This window comes from Equus caballus, chromosome 14 (assembly GCF_041296265.1).
Source record: "Equus caballus isolate H_3958 breed thoroughbred chromosome 14, TB-T2T, whole genome shotgun sequence".
Classification (NCBI taxonomy): Eukaryota; Metazoa; Chordata; class Mammalia; order Perissodactyla; family Equidae; genus Equus; species Equus caballus.
This window is the reverse complement of record NC_091697.1, coordinates 56,625,505-56,639,139: the sequence shown is the minus strand read 5'-3', so window position 1 is coordinate 56,639,139 and position 13,635 is coordinate 56,625,505. Positions and strand designations below refer to the sequence as shown.

The following is a 13,635-nucleotide window of genomic DNA, read 5'->3' as shown; positions in this document are numbered from 1 at the left end:
ATCAGGCTGGGCCATCCTCCAGAAAGGACCGTTCCTCGCTCCTCAGCTGAAGGTGGGAAGACCAGTGGAAAGATGCCTGGCTTAGGAATCTAAAGGCTACTGATTCAGTGTGACCTTGGCCCGGCTGCATAGTGTAGCGGAGCCTTGGTTCCCTCATCTGTGTAATAGGGACAATATTCCTGACTGCAGAGGCTGTGTTGACCTGGTTTGAGACTGTGTGCACAGGGCTCTCCAGCTATTAGCTCATGACCAGGCCCATGGCTGAGCCCTTCTCCCAGCTAGGGCTTGCCTGGGTCCAGCTCCAGGGCAGTGCCAATCCCCGTCACAAGGTGACTCGAAGGCACAATACAGACCCCTCCTAACTCCCCCGCTGCAGCTGCAAACATTTTGTTTTGCCATTAGAAGCGACTTACTTAAAGGAAGCAGAATTTTACAGGCAGTTTACAGGCTGGTCTTGTTCAGTAGTTTCCAAAAGCTGGGGGAGGGTGGGGGCAGCCGGAGCCTCTGGTAAGTCGGGATGGAAGGGAAGCGAGAAGGGAGTTCTGTGTGATGGACACTTTCTCCAGCACAGCCGTGTGCCCCAGGGTGGGATTTGGGCTCAGAAAGGCGGAGGGAGGCCCTGGTGAGACTCTGGCAGCTCCAGCCTCCTCAGTCCTCCTGGAATAGCTAGGGCAGGGTTCCAAGGTAGGGGTACGGGGCCCACAGGAGAAAAGGCAACCCCAGACCTAAAGAGGCTCTCAGCGGACCCCACCCCAACGCTCCAGGGGGACAAGGTCCCCGCAGAACCCGCCTGGGAAGAGCCTGGAGGGAGAGGGCTCCGCTAGGGCGGCCCGCGCAGCGCTGAGAAGCTGAGCGGCTCAGGCGGGGAGCAGCGGGCTGGCGCAGAGAGGGGGCTCCCAGCGCCCGAGAGAGATGGGCTGAGCAGGTCGGGAACGGCGACGGGGAAATGGGGGTAGGGGGGAAATGGGAGTAGGTAGGGCACCCCCCCACCCCCACCGGCGGGGACTGCCTGGGCCCTTCCTCCTACCCGCAGGGCCCTTGGTGGCGCAGTTCCCTTTCTGGCCTCCTCCCTCCTGGGCCGAAGGAAGCAGTCAGGGCTCGGCAGTGGTTAGCACGCTCGTACTATGGTTTTAATAGACGTACATGGACAAGTCGATATAGACAGATTTATAATTCTATACAGTCAGTCCAACATACACAGGGACGCTGTAAACAGGGGTGCGGGCCGGAGAGCGGGTGTGCAAAGTGGGCGCGGCGCGGGACCCTGGCCGCGCCCCGAGCTCTCCCGGCTCGACTCTTGCACGGCGGGCGGTGAGGAGGGGGCATTTCGCCGCCAGGACCTCTTAGCCCGGGAGCGGAGCAGAGGGCCTGCGCCGAGGCTCGGGTTCTTGGAGGTCGGAAACGAGCCTTCCGCACCCTCCCGCCTCGTCCGCACCGCCAACCTCGGCTCCGTGGCCTTAAAATAGGACTCCGGGGCGCGGGGCGGGCGAGGGCTCTTCGGGGCGCGCCGGGGCCGCTAGAGCGGCTCCGCGGCGAGTCCCGGATCCCAGGCTGGGCACCGTCATCCCCGGCCCAACGCCCGCTCCAACTCGGATCCGAATCGAGCTAAGGTACGCTCGGCCGGGCCCAGCTCAGAGGGGCGTCCTGGTTCGCACGGGGCCGGGGCCAGGCTTGCCCGGGCTCCACGCTCCAGTTCGCAGGCGCGGCCGCAGTCCGGGTCCAGCGCGGCGGGAAGGCGCGCGGGCTGCGAGGGCGTCCTCTCCGGGCCGCCCGCCTCGGCGCTCGCCGCCCGCGCCGCGTTCCCTCCCCGGAGTGGCCGCCGGGGCCCGACGGAGCGAACACGCACCACCCGCGCCATCCCGAGGGAAATTGCAACTCATCCGTTTTTTCGCGGCACTTTTCTCCGACGTCTTTTTGCTTTGTTTTGTCTCGTTTTGGAGGGCAGAGTGGGGTCCAGAAAAGCAAACACAAAACCAACCCGGAGGAGGGGAGGTGGGGAGGAGGGGGCTGCGCAGGCGCGAGTTCCGCGGCGCGACGAGCCCAGGCCCTGCGCGCGTCCTCCGCGCGCGCCCCGCCCCGGCCGAGCCGGCCGCCGGCCCGCGTGGCCCGGCGGGGCGGTCAGCTGTTGTACTGGCACGCGTTGAGGCCCGAGGCCGGGCCCTGCAGGCTGCCGTAGCCGAACGACGAGTGCTGCTTCGACTTGAGCCGCAGGCTGGCTAGGCTCGAGTTGCACGTGTCCCGGTAGACGCTGTAGGGCGAGGCGGGCGTGCCGTACGGGCAGGCGCCCGGTGACATGGCCGAGTTAAGCGAGGAGCCGGTGAGGTTGTTGATGTTGTTGAGGCCCGAGTTGGGCATGCCGGGCACGGCGCCCGGGCCCATGCTCGACGGCATGGTCATGGAGGAGATGGAGCTGGGGGCCGAGAACATGGACTGCGACGACAGCGGACTCATGGAGTTGAAGAAGGTGAAGCTCTTGGTGGAGAGCGGCGCTGGCGCCAGGCTCTTGGCGGCCCAGTTGTTGTAGGAGTAGCCGGCGGCGTACACGTCCTCGTAGGGCTGCACCAAGCCGCTGAACTGCGGCACGTAGCCGCCCTTGCACAGGTCCAGCTGCTGGTTACGCTCTCGCTTCCGCCACTTGGCTCGCCGGTTCTTGAACCAGACCTGGGAGAGGGGGCAGGAGAAGGGTCAGGGCTGCCGAGGGCGGGAAGGCCCCTCCACCTCCACCCCCCAGCCCTCCGCCGCGTCCTCCTCTCTGAATATCGTTTCTTTTCTTCGATATTTCCGCCCCTGCCTTCTCTCCATAATAGTTCCTTTCCTGTCCCCAGAATATATTAGTCTTTTCCTTTTTGATCTTATCCTCTTCCCCAAATCAAATCCGTTTTCTTCTCCTAGTACGGATCCTCTTTTGTTTTAACAAATATTCGTTTTCTTTCTTCCTCTCTCAACCAGTCCATCCTCTGTATTCTCCCCCAAACGGGTCCCCATCTGTCTCCTAAGTATTCGGTCCTTTTACTTCTCCCTCGAATGCAAAAGGTATTTTTCTTCCCTGAAACATAGGACCCTCCGACTTCCCCCATGGTTCAGTCTGTTCCTCGTTCCTTAAATAGTCTGTTTCCATCTTTATTGGCAATATTTGATATTCTCATTTCTGCCCCAAATGTTTATTTTCGTTTGGTCCGCCCCACTATCTGAACGCTTTCTTCTCCCTCAGACAGTCCATTTTCTTCCTTATCCCCCATTTTTAATCCTTTTGATTCTTTCCCAAAAGATTTAGTTTTTTTCCTTCTTTCCAAATATCCGACCTTCATTGTTTCTCTTAGTTTTTCATTTTTCCCAAATACTTGATCCTTTTGCTTCTCACTTAAATATTTCTTTCCTGCCACCTAAATATATGCCAAATATGTTTCTCTGCAAATATTTAATTTCCTTTCACTTCCTACCAGTTTCTCTCTAATCTCCCCTTCCACTTTCTCCCACAAAATTTAGTAAAAACTTCTTTCCCAACTCCCTGTCCTTGCCGATCCGCACCTATCCTCGCACTGCATGCCGTCTGTCCTCCCCAGCCCTCCTCCAGCCCTGGGCTGAGTTTCCGAGCTAGCTTGCCAGACCTCTGTATCTCAGCCTTTTCCAGTCCCCGGCACTGACATTGCCTGGTTCCACCCCCACCTCACCCCAACCACCATAAACCCAGGGCAGGATCAGTGAGTTCAGGATTACTGAGTGCTGTCTTCACTCCGGGTCCCACCGGGCTGGCCAGCCTGACTGGGAAGGGGTGAGAGCTGGCGTTATAGCAGGGAGTCTGTGGGCCAGGTGGGACTTTGGTCTGGCTTGGGAGGTGCTCCCAATATCAGATTAAATATTTGTGCACCCAGAGAAGAAATGATTTTCTTGCTGCTCTGGCAGGAAAGCCTTGCTCAAGGAACCAAAGGGTGAGGAGAGGAAGGGTCCTGTCTAGTCTTGGGTTGGAGACCTTACATCTCCAAAGGGACTGGGCCTGAGGGTCACTTGTCCACCAGAGCTGCCTCCCTCACCTGACCCCAGCCCTGCAGGAAAGGGCATTAGGGAAAGGGTCCAGCTACTGACTGGCTGAATGGCTGGGGACCAGTCAGGCGGAGAATATCCTGAGATTCTGGAGAAGCCAGCTCGCATGGGACCACTGCCCCGGGGAGTTTCGAGACCCTCAAGCCTAGGCACCTTGCAGGCCTCTCCCGGCTGCCAGGCAGGACCTGCCTTTCTCTTTCGTTTTCAGGGGAAGGCGCCAGCAGCTCCGAGGTCCCCAGCGGCGGGGAATCCTCTGCGCGGTCTAGGGTGGTAACATCGAGTGGGCCCTGGGTCCTACGGGGCACAGGAAAGTCCTCTGGGGCCACAGGTCTTTGGGCTGGGGCTGCACTAGAGCGCGAGAGTCAGGTAGGATGCGGGGCAGAGGGATCCGAGGCGGCCGTAGCCGAGGGGTGCTAGCGGCCAAAGGGTTTAGCTGCGGCTGACCGGAGCCTAAGGTGGAATCTCCTCCGGTGGAGGGAGCGAGAAGGTCTGAGTGGTGAGAAAGCGTGAAAGTCTGAGCGGAGGTCTAAGCTTTCGAGGGCTGCGGCAGAGGCGGCCGGTAGCCCCGGGCGCGGCTCCCCGCAGACGCGCGCCCCGCGCTCACCCTCACGCGCGGCTCCGTGAGGTTGGTCCACACCGCGATCTCCTCCCTCATGCTCATGTCGGGGTAGCGGTTCCTCTGGAACGTGGCTTCCAGCTCTTGCAACTGCTGGCTTGTGAAGTGCGTGCGTTGCCGCCGCTGCTTTTTCTTCTTGGCAGGGTCCTCCGCGCCGCCGCAGCCCGCGCTGCCCGCACCGCTGTCCTCGGGCCCCTTGGGTTCCCCGCTGCGCTCCTTCTCTGAAGCAGGCGGGACGGGGGCCGGTCACCTCCAGCTTTATGCCCTTTTGCACCCTGTCCCGGCTCCACCGAAGCGCCCGCCATCAGCGCTGGAAGCCCTCCCGCCAGGGGCCCTGGAATTGTCCCCATTGGAGAGAGCCCGCCGGGCGCCTGGTCACCTCTGGTCTGGGGTGCTCCGGAGACGAGCCCAGGAGTCAGAGCCGCGGGCCTCGGTTCCTGGCTGAGCAGGGCCTGCTCTCGCAGCTCGGCTCAGGCCCGAGCCCTAGTGCTGATGTCAGCCGCAAATGTAAGATTTTTTGCGGGCTCTTGGGGGTCTAAATCTAAAGGGACCTCTGCTTTTCTGAACTAGGATCAAATCTTTCTGGCCTGAAGCTAGCGGGTCAGTGGCCCCTCCTCGCTCTTCCCCCCAGGGCTGTGTGGGAGCCCCACTGGGCAGGCACGGCGCAGCCCGGGTCTCTGCCTTCGCTCCAGGCCTCAAGTCCCAAGGCCCAGAAAATCCCTCGGGCCGCAGCCCGGGCAGCCCAGACCGACAGACTCTGTCTAGGTGACCTGGGGCTCTAGCCTCTCTCTTTGAAGCTGCACAAAACACATCCAGTCTTAGAAACATTGAAACATAAAGAAAAAGAATGTAAAATCAAAACACAGAAGCCCAGAGAAGCCCCTAGCTCTATGCCTAAAAGCATAGAAAGGGCCACAAATTCTTTAAAAATAGGCAGGTAGGAACACAGAGCAAATGCAAATTAAGAAGTCAGAAACCTCCCTGCAAACACACCCCTAACTAAATACAGTGCTGTACGTGTATAAACTTCAGGGAGACACAGGCATTTATTTCTCTGGGATTAAAAAAAAATCAATGTACTGTTGTGGATAGATTTTTTTTAACCCTTTCCCAATAATGCCCTTCTAGAGATAATTTTTAAATCCCAGGGAAATACAACTCTATAGTCAGATAACTTAAATTCCCAAAATAACACCGCTATAAGTGGATTTTGAGAAAATCCCGGAGAAACGCGCCATTTTGGATTGACTTTTAAAAATCTCCCGAAGAATACATGTTGCACGTAGATATTTTAAATTCCAGAGAAATATACCTGGTATAGTAATTCTTTCTATATTGAAAGATACAGTTAATTTTTACATTTATCCTCATAGGTTTGGTTTTAAAAAGAAATCTGTGTATTTCTCTGGGTTTTAAAAATAAAAACCAACCAAAGGCCAGGCTTAAAACTTCTGAAAACAAAAGTACAGTCCAGCGTTGATTGTTTTTTAACCAAGCAAACAGAACCTCTTAGGGAAAGTCACTTAGGGATGCAAAACAGAAACAAATAGAGATTAAAAACGCGTAGAGAAGCACTCAGCGGTGGATTAAGAATTGAAGGCAGAAGAGGCGCGCATGGCCTGGGGAGTGGGGAGCCCGGCAGCCACGCCGAGTTAGGACGGCGAGCGCGGGAGCCCTTCGGAGACCGGGAGGCCGGCGGGGCTGGGGATTAGCCGTCCCGCGGCCGCGCAGCCCACCCGCTGGCCCGACTCGCGGCCGGCCGGAGGGAAAGCTCGCACAAAAAGGCAGCGCGGTCGGGGCTCTGGCTGGGCGGCCTGGCGGCTCCGGGCCTCGGCGGCGCACGTGGGGCCGGGAGCCCTCGGTTAGGGGGTCCTGCCCGGAGCCGGGCGCCCCCCTTGGCCCTCTCGCCCTCCCTGTCCTCTCTGTCTTCCTTTTACTTGAGGTTGTTTTTCTTCCCTCCAGTCTGCATATCTGACTTTTCCAGCCACCCCTTCTCTTCGGTCTCTCCCCTCAATCTGTCGCCCACTCTCTGTCGGGGTGTTTGTCCCCTCTCTGTGTGGGCACTTTCTCTCGATTGCCACTCCATTACCTTCTCGATCGCTCCTATCCTTCGGTCCGAGCGGCCCCTCGGTACCCAACTGCACAAACCTAACTTTTTAAATTCTGTTCTACTTGCTCTTGATAAGAGGGGCTGTCAGCCCGACCCTCTGGTTGTAGGTTCGTGCCTCTGCCGGTCTCTTGGTGCGTGGGGACCGCGTGGAAATGCCTTCGTAAAGCACTAAATTTCCGCTTCGTGTAAATTTCCGCGTTTACTGTCAGATCGAGAATGAGAAAAGGAAAGGTCCTGACGCTCCTGGGGCGTAGAGGGAGCCTGACTGCGCGGCGCGGGAGCCAGGCCCTGCTCCCGGCTCCCCGCACCCTGCGCCCGGGGAGGCTCCGTGCGCGCCTCGCGGGGAGCGGCGCTTACCTGGCAGCTCCGTGTCGGACGACTCGCTGGCGGAGTTCTCGAGTGGCTCGCGGGGGTCGGCGGCGCGGGCCAGGTGGAAGGCCGGCCCCATGTCGTGCGGCGGCGGCGGCGGCGGCCGGAGCCCCTCCGGCAGCCGCTCCAGGCTCATGCCCCCCTTGAAGGCGTCCATGGAGGCGCGGACCGCGGCGGGCGCTCCAGGGGCCGCGGCTGGGCGCGCCCGGCCGCCCTGGCTGCGACCTGCGGGGACAAGAGCGCAGCGCCTAAGCGGCTGCCCTCCAGGGCTGCCCGCGGCCGCAACGACGCCGCGCTGGCCCCATGGACCGCCCGGGGCTGCGGGGCCAGGCGGGCGGCAGCGGCAGCGGTTTCTCGCGACCGGGCGCCCGGCTTCGCGCTCCGCGCTGCGCTCCGCCGCTCGGGCCTCAGCCGCCCGCCCGGCCCCGGCTCCGGCTCCGGTTCCCGATTCGGGGCCGGTTTCTAAGGCTCCGGACGGCGCCAGCAGAGTCTGTCTTAAAGCGACAGCGCGCACCGCCAGGTTCCAGCAGTCCCTGCGCCAGGGGTGGTGGGTGGGGTGGGCCTGGGTGGGAGGGGGCTGGGGAGGGAGGGAGCGAGCGAGCGAGCGAGGGAGCGCGGGCGGAATCCAGCCCCGAGCCGCCCGCGCCGCCGCGCCCTCTCTGCCGCCCTCCTTCCCTCATTGCCTCGCCCGCGCCCTCCCCCTCCGCAGCCACCTTCCCGCCACCCCCAGCCCCCCCCGCGGCCTCGCCGCGCCTCTCCCTCCTTTCCCGGTGACACACCGAGTTCTCCCTCGGCCGCACAAAAGAAACGCATCTGGCCTGCAAGTCCCGCGCGGCTCTTGCCCACCTCAAGCCCCAAATGACTTGTTTCTCTCAGAATCAACTCCTGTCTGGGCCGCCTCGAAGTCCCCAGCCCCCCCAGCGAGAACAGCCCAGGATGAGTGAACATTCACGGAGCAGGATCGCACCGAGCGAGCGGGCGCCTCCGAGCCAGCGCCAGGGCGGGGGCAGAGCCCGGGGCCCGTTCCGGCAGCTCCCAGCAGCGTCCTCGTCGGGGGGCCGCAGGCCCCTCCTTTCTGGGCCTCTTCTCCCGGGACCTGAGCCCGGCTGAGTGACAGCAGCCTGCGCTCTAATGGGCCCCCGGATGCTGCCTTCTAATTAGCTTGGACCCTCTCCCCCAAGGCTGCTTCTCAGGCCTCCCCTCAGCACCGAAGTCAATTTTCCGGGATTGGGATAGAACTGATGGCTTCTAATCAGACGAAACATTTCTGTTGGCTCCAGGCCGCTGGCCAGTGCAGCAGGAGACCCCAAGAGTGCGGCCAGGCTCCACAGCCTCTTCTGTAGGGCTCTTTCCCCTTGTTTTGCACCTTCAGCGGTCAGGCCAAATCCCAGGCAGCCACGGGGTGGGCCTCGGCCCCCTTCAGGGCAGGTTTGCAGCGGCCGAGGTCCTCTGTTCGGCTTCCCAGAGCTGTAGGCACAGGCCTGGCAGGCCAGGTGACTGCAGCTTCTCAGCCGTGGGCGGCAGCCCAGGAAGCCTAGGGTCTTGGAGCTTCTCTCCCACATAGTGGTCGCTAAGCTGCAGCACCAGTGGCCCACCCATGGGCACACGCAATGATGGTCCCCTCCCCACTCCTAAGAATGATCCTCTCCTTGAGTCCTCCTACTTCAGTGAAGTTTGTTGAAGGATTTTGCTCAACAATTGTTAACTGGCCCTGAGACCGCAGAGTCTTGAGCAAATAGGTGACAGCTGGGGTAGTAGGGTGCGACCCTGACCTATTACTCTGGCCACACCTGGACCCCAGGCTGCCCTCTACTCCTCACCTGCTGACCAGCTCCACCAGACAGGAGCAGCGCTGGGCAGGACAGCAGCCTGGGGGAGAAGCATTGCCCTACTCTCTAGGCCCAGCGCCTCACCCCAGGGCTGGGTGCATCCTCATCTCCTCCTGGGGGTCTCTGCTCCGGACTGACTGTGCAGGCTGTCAGCATCTGGGACACTCTGCAGGCACTGCCTTCCAGCCCTGACCTTGGCTCCCCATCAGCGGGAGGCACTCAGGCCCCAGGCTGAGCTGCTTGGTGAGGATTGCAGGGGCAGGGGCAGGGGGGGGCGCAAGGTGGAACCAGGCCTGCTCCCCACTCCCTTGGCTCAGCCCAAGGCCCCCAGCTCTGGGCTATGGGGAGAAGGCACAGTTCCTTAGGGTCTGGCCCACTCTCACCGAGTGCCCGTGACCACAGGGGGCAGGGTGAGGCCGAGGCCAGAGGGAGGATGCATCCCAGGAGCTTGGGTTGGCGAGGCTCAGCGACTCCTGTCCTTTCCTCCCAAAGAGAAGTTTCTCTAAGTTGAGACCCCCCAGGAAGAAAATAGTCTTGGTGTGTGTGGGGGTGGCGGGACGGGTACATGGGGAAGTAGGGTTGCCCAGCATTTGCCCTCAGCCTCATCATTTGCCACATTTCTTGGCCAAGTCTCCTGAGGCAGCAGACACTTCCTTTCAAGGAGGTGTGCAGGTGCTGCAGCATGCTGGGGTGCCCCCTCCCACACCACCTTCTGTGTAGCTGCCTTCCCTGACAAGACAGCATGCTGCCCAGCCTGCCCAGATACAGACAGGGCCTGGGAGCATGCATGCACACATGCACATTGCATATCCACACAGGTGTGCTGTGGGCACACACGCATGTACTCACTGGACTCACACGTGGGAGCGCTGAGCACACAGCCAGGCCTCGGAGTCCCAGAAGGCTGATGCTGTTTGGCACAAAGTCCGGCTGGTAGGGAATAGGAGGTGTGTTCTAAGCCTACCAGTGTCAGGCCAAGGTGGGAAGCCAGTGCCCCTCTGGGTGGGGACATGGAATGAACCGTCTGCCCTCCAGAGGCTGAGTGTCGCAGCCCTCCACTGCCCAGAGGGACTAAAGAGTCAGACCTTCCTTGGATGAGGACTGTTTTGTGCCTGCAGCTCTAGCTATTCATTCTGAGGGGCTTGCATCCGTCACTGTTGATACATTTAATGCAGTTATTGAGCACCTGCTGTGTGCCCCTCTAGACCCAAATCCCTGGCAGTGCTTCAGGCAGTCACAGGAGTCCCTATATTTGGGAATCTTGATGCCTGCTGTGTGGATGGAAAGGCCCTCAGACGATTGTGGGTGAAGCTCCAAATCCCCAGGGACTCTGAGCCCCCAAGATGGGCTGAGACCAATGGGGACTGCCCAGGGGAGTCTATTCTACTGGCCCTGGGCACCGCTGAATAAGCAGGGGGCGAGGAAGGATTGATGGAGAGGAGGCCCTGGCCTGATCCTGGGTGTTGGCTGGAGAAGGGACCTGGGCGTCCTCTTTCTTCTCCCCCAGCCACACCCTCTGTTGGCTCTTATCCCAGGCAGCATAGGGGTTTCTTGCACACTCACAGATATGTCACACACAAGCACACACCTAGGATGGAGGCAGCTCTCTTTCAGGAGTAAGAGCAGTGTTGCCCCAGCCTTGCTGTGTGACCTTGGGCAGGGCTTGACCTGCACTGTGCCTCAGTTCCCATGTCTGACATGGGACACAGCAGTCTGCTTGCTATTTCAGCCTCCAGCTCACCTGACAACGGGACATGAGGAGGGGAGAAGGGGGCTCACTGGAGCTGGAACCATGTGCCCTAGTCCCCATCCCTCCAGGCCACACAATGCCAGCGATGATTCTGTGATTTTCAGGAAATTTGGGGCTTAGAGTCCTGGCTGGGCTGAGTGGAGGAGCCTGTGCTGTTGTGGGGTTGAAATAGTCACCGTAGGGACCCTTGCTGAGGTTGGGCTCCCTCAAAACAGACTCTGTGCCCCAGAATGGTTTAGGAATTTTATTTGGGAAGGGTGGTTGGAGGGTCCTCATGGGGGGCATCCTTCTGCCCACCCGTGGGGGTGCCCTGCCTTAATCTTTGCACAAGAATCAACCAATTTTAGGAAAAGGGAAGGAATGTGCCATGGCTTGCCCTCGGGGCCATCCATGACTCTCTGGGACATTCCAGCCCTAAGCCTCTTAGGCCGTGGAGAAGTTCAAACTAGAAAACCCAGTTTTGGGAGTGCAGTCGGGACCACCTACCTCCTTCTGCCTGATCTAACACCCCCTCCCCAATAAAAACTCTTATTTCTTTGAATACAGGCAATTACTGGGTGACAGGAAAAGAGGTGCTCAGGTAGGGGGTCCTGGGCGGGGGGCGGGGGGGGGGAGGGCTAGGAACAATCTCACGGGATTCTTTGGGCTCCTGAGGACCCAGCCTGAGGTGTCCTGTCATTTGGGGTTCCCCAGCTTGTCCTGGTGGGGAAAGCTTGGATGTGTTCAGGCAGGATGGTTGAGTGAGGCGACGGTGGGAGCATGGGGTTCGGAACTCTGTCGGCAGCTGGTAGGGCCCATCGCCCTCCTGGCTTGTGGCTCATCTGAGTCCACTGGTCGCCCTCTGGTTCCTGAGAGTGGCTGAGCCGACGGGGAGAGAAGGCTAGGAAAGTGGCAGCGGCTGGTCACACAACGGGGGAGCAGAGAGTCAGCTTTTGCTATTCCACAGCCTCCTCTTCCCAGCAGCTGCTTTCTTGAGAGAAGGGCACTCTGAGCCTAGCTCGAAGGTCAACAAAAGCCGCCTCTATATCCTAGAGTCCAGGCAGCCTGGTCTCCATGCCCCAGTCCATGTCTTCTCCTTTTCTGAGCAGAGATGAGGAGTCCCAAAGCAGGCTGAGGAAAGGGTAGGGGGCTAGCAAGACCCCCTCCTGGGTGCCCCTGCTGCCTGTAGCTTTTGCCATTACCCCAGACCCGTATCCTTGGCCAAGTGGACAGCAACCTGGGATTGCCTCCCTCTGGCCCTGGCGGCTGTCACACAGAGACGCCAAGAGAATACCTGAGCCCTAGTTTCTCAGAAAAGTGGACTCAAATATTTTTAGATTAAGGGAATTCCTAATTCGGAAAACCTTGGAACCAGGATTCCAGCCTGGGGTTCCCATTTCTGGGATCCCGGTCTCAGGGCCCTCGCTTTACCACGGCGGAATCAGCTCTGATTTAGGAGACTGGTCAATTGCAGAATTCCCAGACCCGGTTCTAGAGAAGCCGCTGTGTGCTCGGGAACCCCGCGTCAACAACCAAACCCTGGAGAAGCCGCGGGAATGTCTTTATTGGATTTTGCGAAGAGCATTTGGGGTTTCAGAGTAAGGAAAGTCCCGACCCGTGCCGGCGAGGGCAGGCCGCCGTGGGCTAGGGGCGCTTCCGAGCTCTGCGGCGGGACGTCGGGGTCCGCGGCGAAGGGAGCCGGGGCTCTGGCGGATGTCTGTTGCTTTTCAGAGGCATAGCTGCCCGAACGAACGAACGAATGAAGCGGTTTCGTTTAGGAAAAATACCCTCTTGACGCGAAGCTAAGGCCGAAGTCCCCGGACGTGCAGAGGGGCCAGCGCTTCCGCTCGTGCTGGGGCCCCCATTCCTGGGCGCAGCGGGGAGCGGCGGGCGGCCCTCTCGCCTGCCCTTTCTCCCAGAGGTCCCCAGTGGCCCGCGCCGCCACGAGGGGCTGCGAAGGGCGTCCAGGGCTGTGCCCTTCGCAGGTCTGGGGCCCGCGCCCCCTAGGCTGCTGCCCTCTTGGGTTGCCTGGGGCCGAAACGTAGGATGGACCCACCGGTTAGGCGAGGTAGCGCCCGGCCATGGCAGCTGTGACCGTGCGCTGGGCACAGGAACGAGCTCCTCGCTCTGCCTCGATGGCGCCTGGCCTTCTGCGCGATGCGCTCAGTCCCGCGCCACCGGCTGTACCCCACATACGCCTGGAGCAACCAGCGCGGAACTGGGCCACCACCTCCCTGCGCCCCAACACTGCGGAGACCCAGAGCCCCTAGACCAACGACTCTTACCGCACCCGGGCTGCGCTGCGCGTGCGGCTCGTCGGCTCCGGGCTTGCTCACCACGGACCCTGGCTTAGGTTTCAACTCCGGCTGAGGTCCGGGATCCAGCTGCGTCTCCGGCTCTGCGCGCAGCTTTGGTCCCCGCTGGTTCGCTACAACCCAGCGTGCAAGGTCCGGGCTACCTCGGCTCGGCCCGCTCCTCCCGCCGCCACCGCCGCCGCCCGACGCCCGCGGGGAAGGCGGGGACACGGGCCGGGGAGGCGGGAAGGGGGGAGGAGAAGCGAGGCTCTCGCCTGGACCAGCGGGGAGGGGGCGGCGCGCTGTCCTGCTGGCTTGGGGTCCGGGCCTCCCTCGGGGCGCAGTCAGGGGTCGGCGCAGCTCGTGGCCGGGGCCCGAGGCCAGGGAGCGCACCCTGGGGCTGCGCGTGCGGAGAAGGGGCCCGGCCGCGTGCAGACCAAGCCGCTGCGGGTCCTGGCCTGGGCCCGGCGCACTTTCTTTCCCTGAGCTCAGCTTCCCACCTGGACGTTAGGGGCCGAGCGCAACCTCCGTTTAGTTGGGGTCTGGTCGGAGTTTCCCCGGGTCCTGCCAGGTGACGGTCAAGCCGGGGTTTTGAGATTCGACCTTTCCCCCTTTCTACTTAGCCTGCGGGAGGGAGCTGGCGTTGC

The 13,635-nt window shown here is 60.9% G+C and overlaps 1 protein-coding gene across 2 annotated transcripts; it reads right to left on the bottom strand.

Moving 5' to 3' along the window:
* Positions 1 to 1,104: 1,104 nt before the first annotated feature.
* PITX1 (paired like homeodomain 1) lies at positions 1,105 to 13,193 on the bottom strand. 2 transcript variants are annotated; one of them, XM_070234284.1, is made up of 4 exons: positions 12,980 to 13,193; positions 7,125 to 7,361; positions 4,646 to 4,878; positions 1,105 to 2,661 (listed from the first exon to the last, which is right to left on the bottom strand). In XM_070234284.1, the coding sequence occupies exons 2-4, from the start codon at positions 7,291 to 7,293 to the stop codon at positions 2,119 to 2,121; spliced, it is 945 nt and encodes a 314-aa protein (XP_070090385.1). In that variant the 5' UTR covers positions 7,294 to 7,361; positions 12,980 to 13,193; the 3' UTR covers positions 1,105 to 2,118. The 2 variants fall into 2 exon arrangements, with proteins under 2 accessions (XP_070090385.1, XP_023473437.1); XM_023617669.2 differs by lacking the exon at positions 12,980 to 13,193 and having other exon boundaries at positions 7,125 to 7,715.
* Between the last annotated feature and the right edge of the window lie 442 nt (positions 13,194 to 13,635).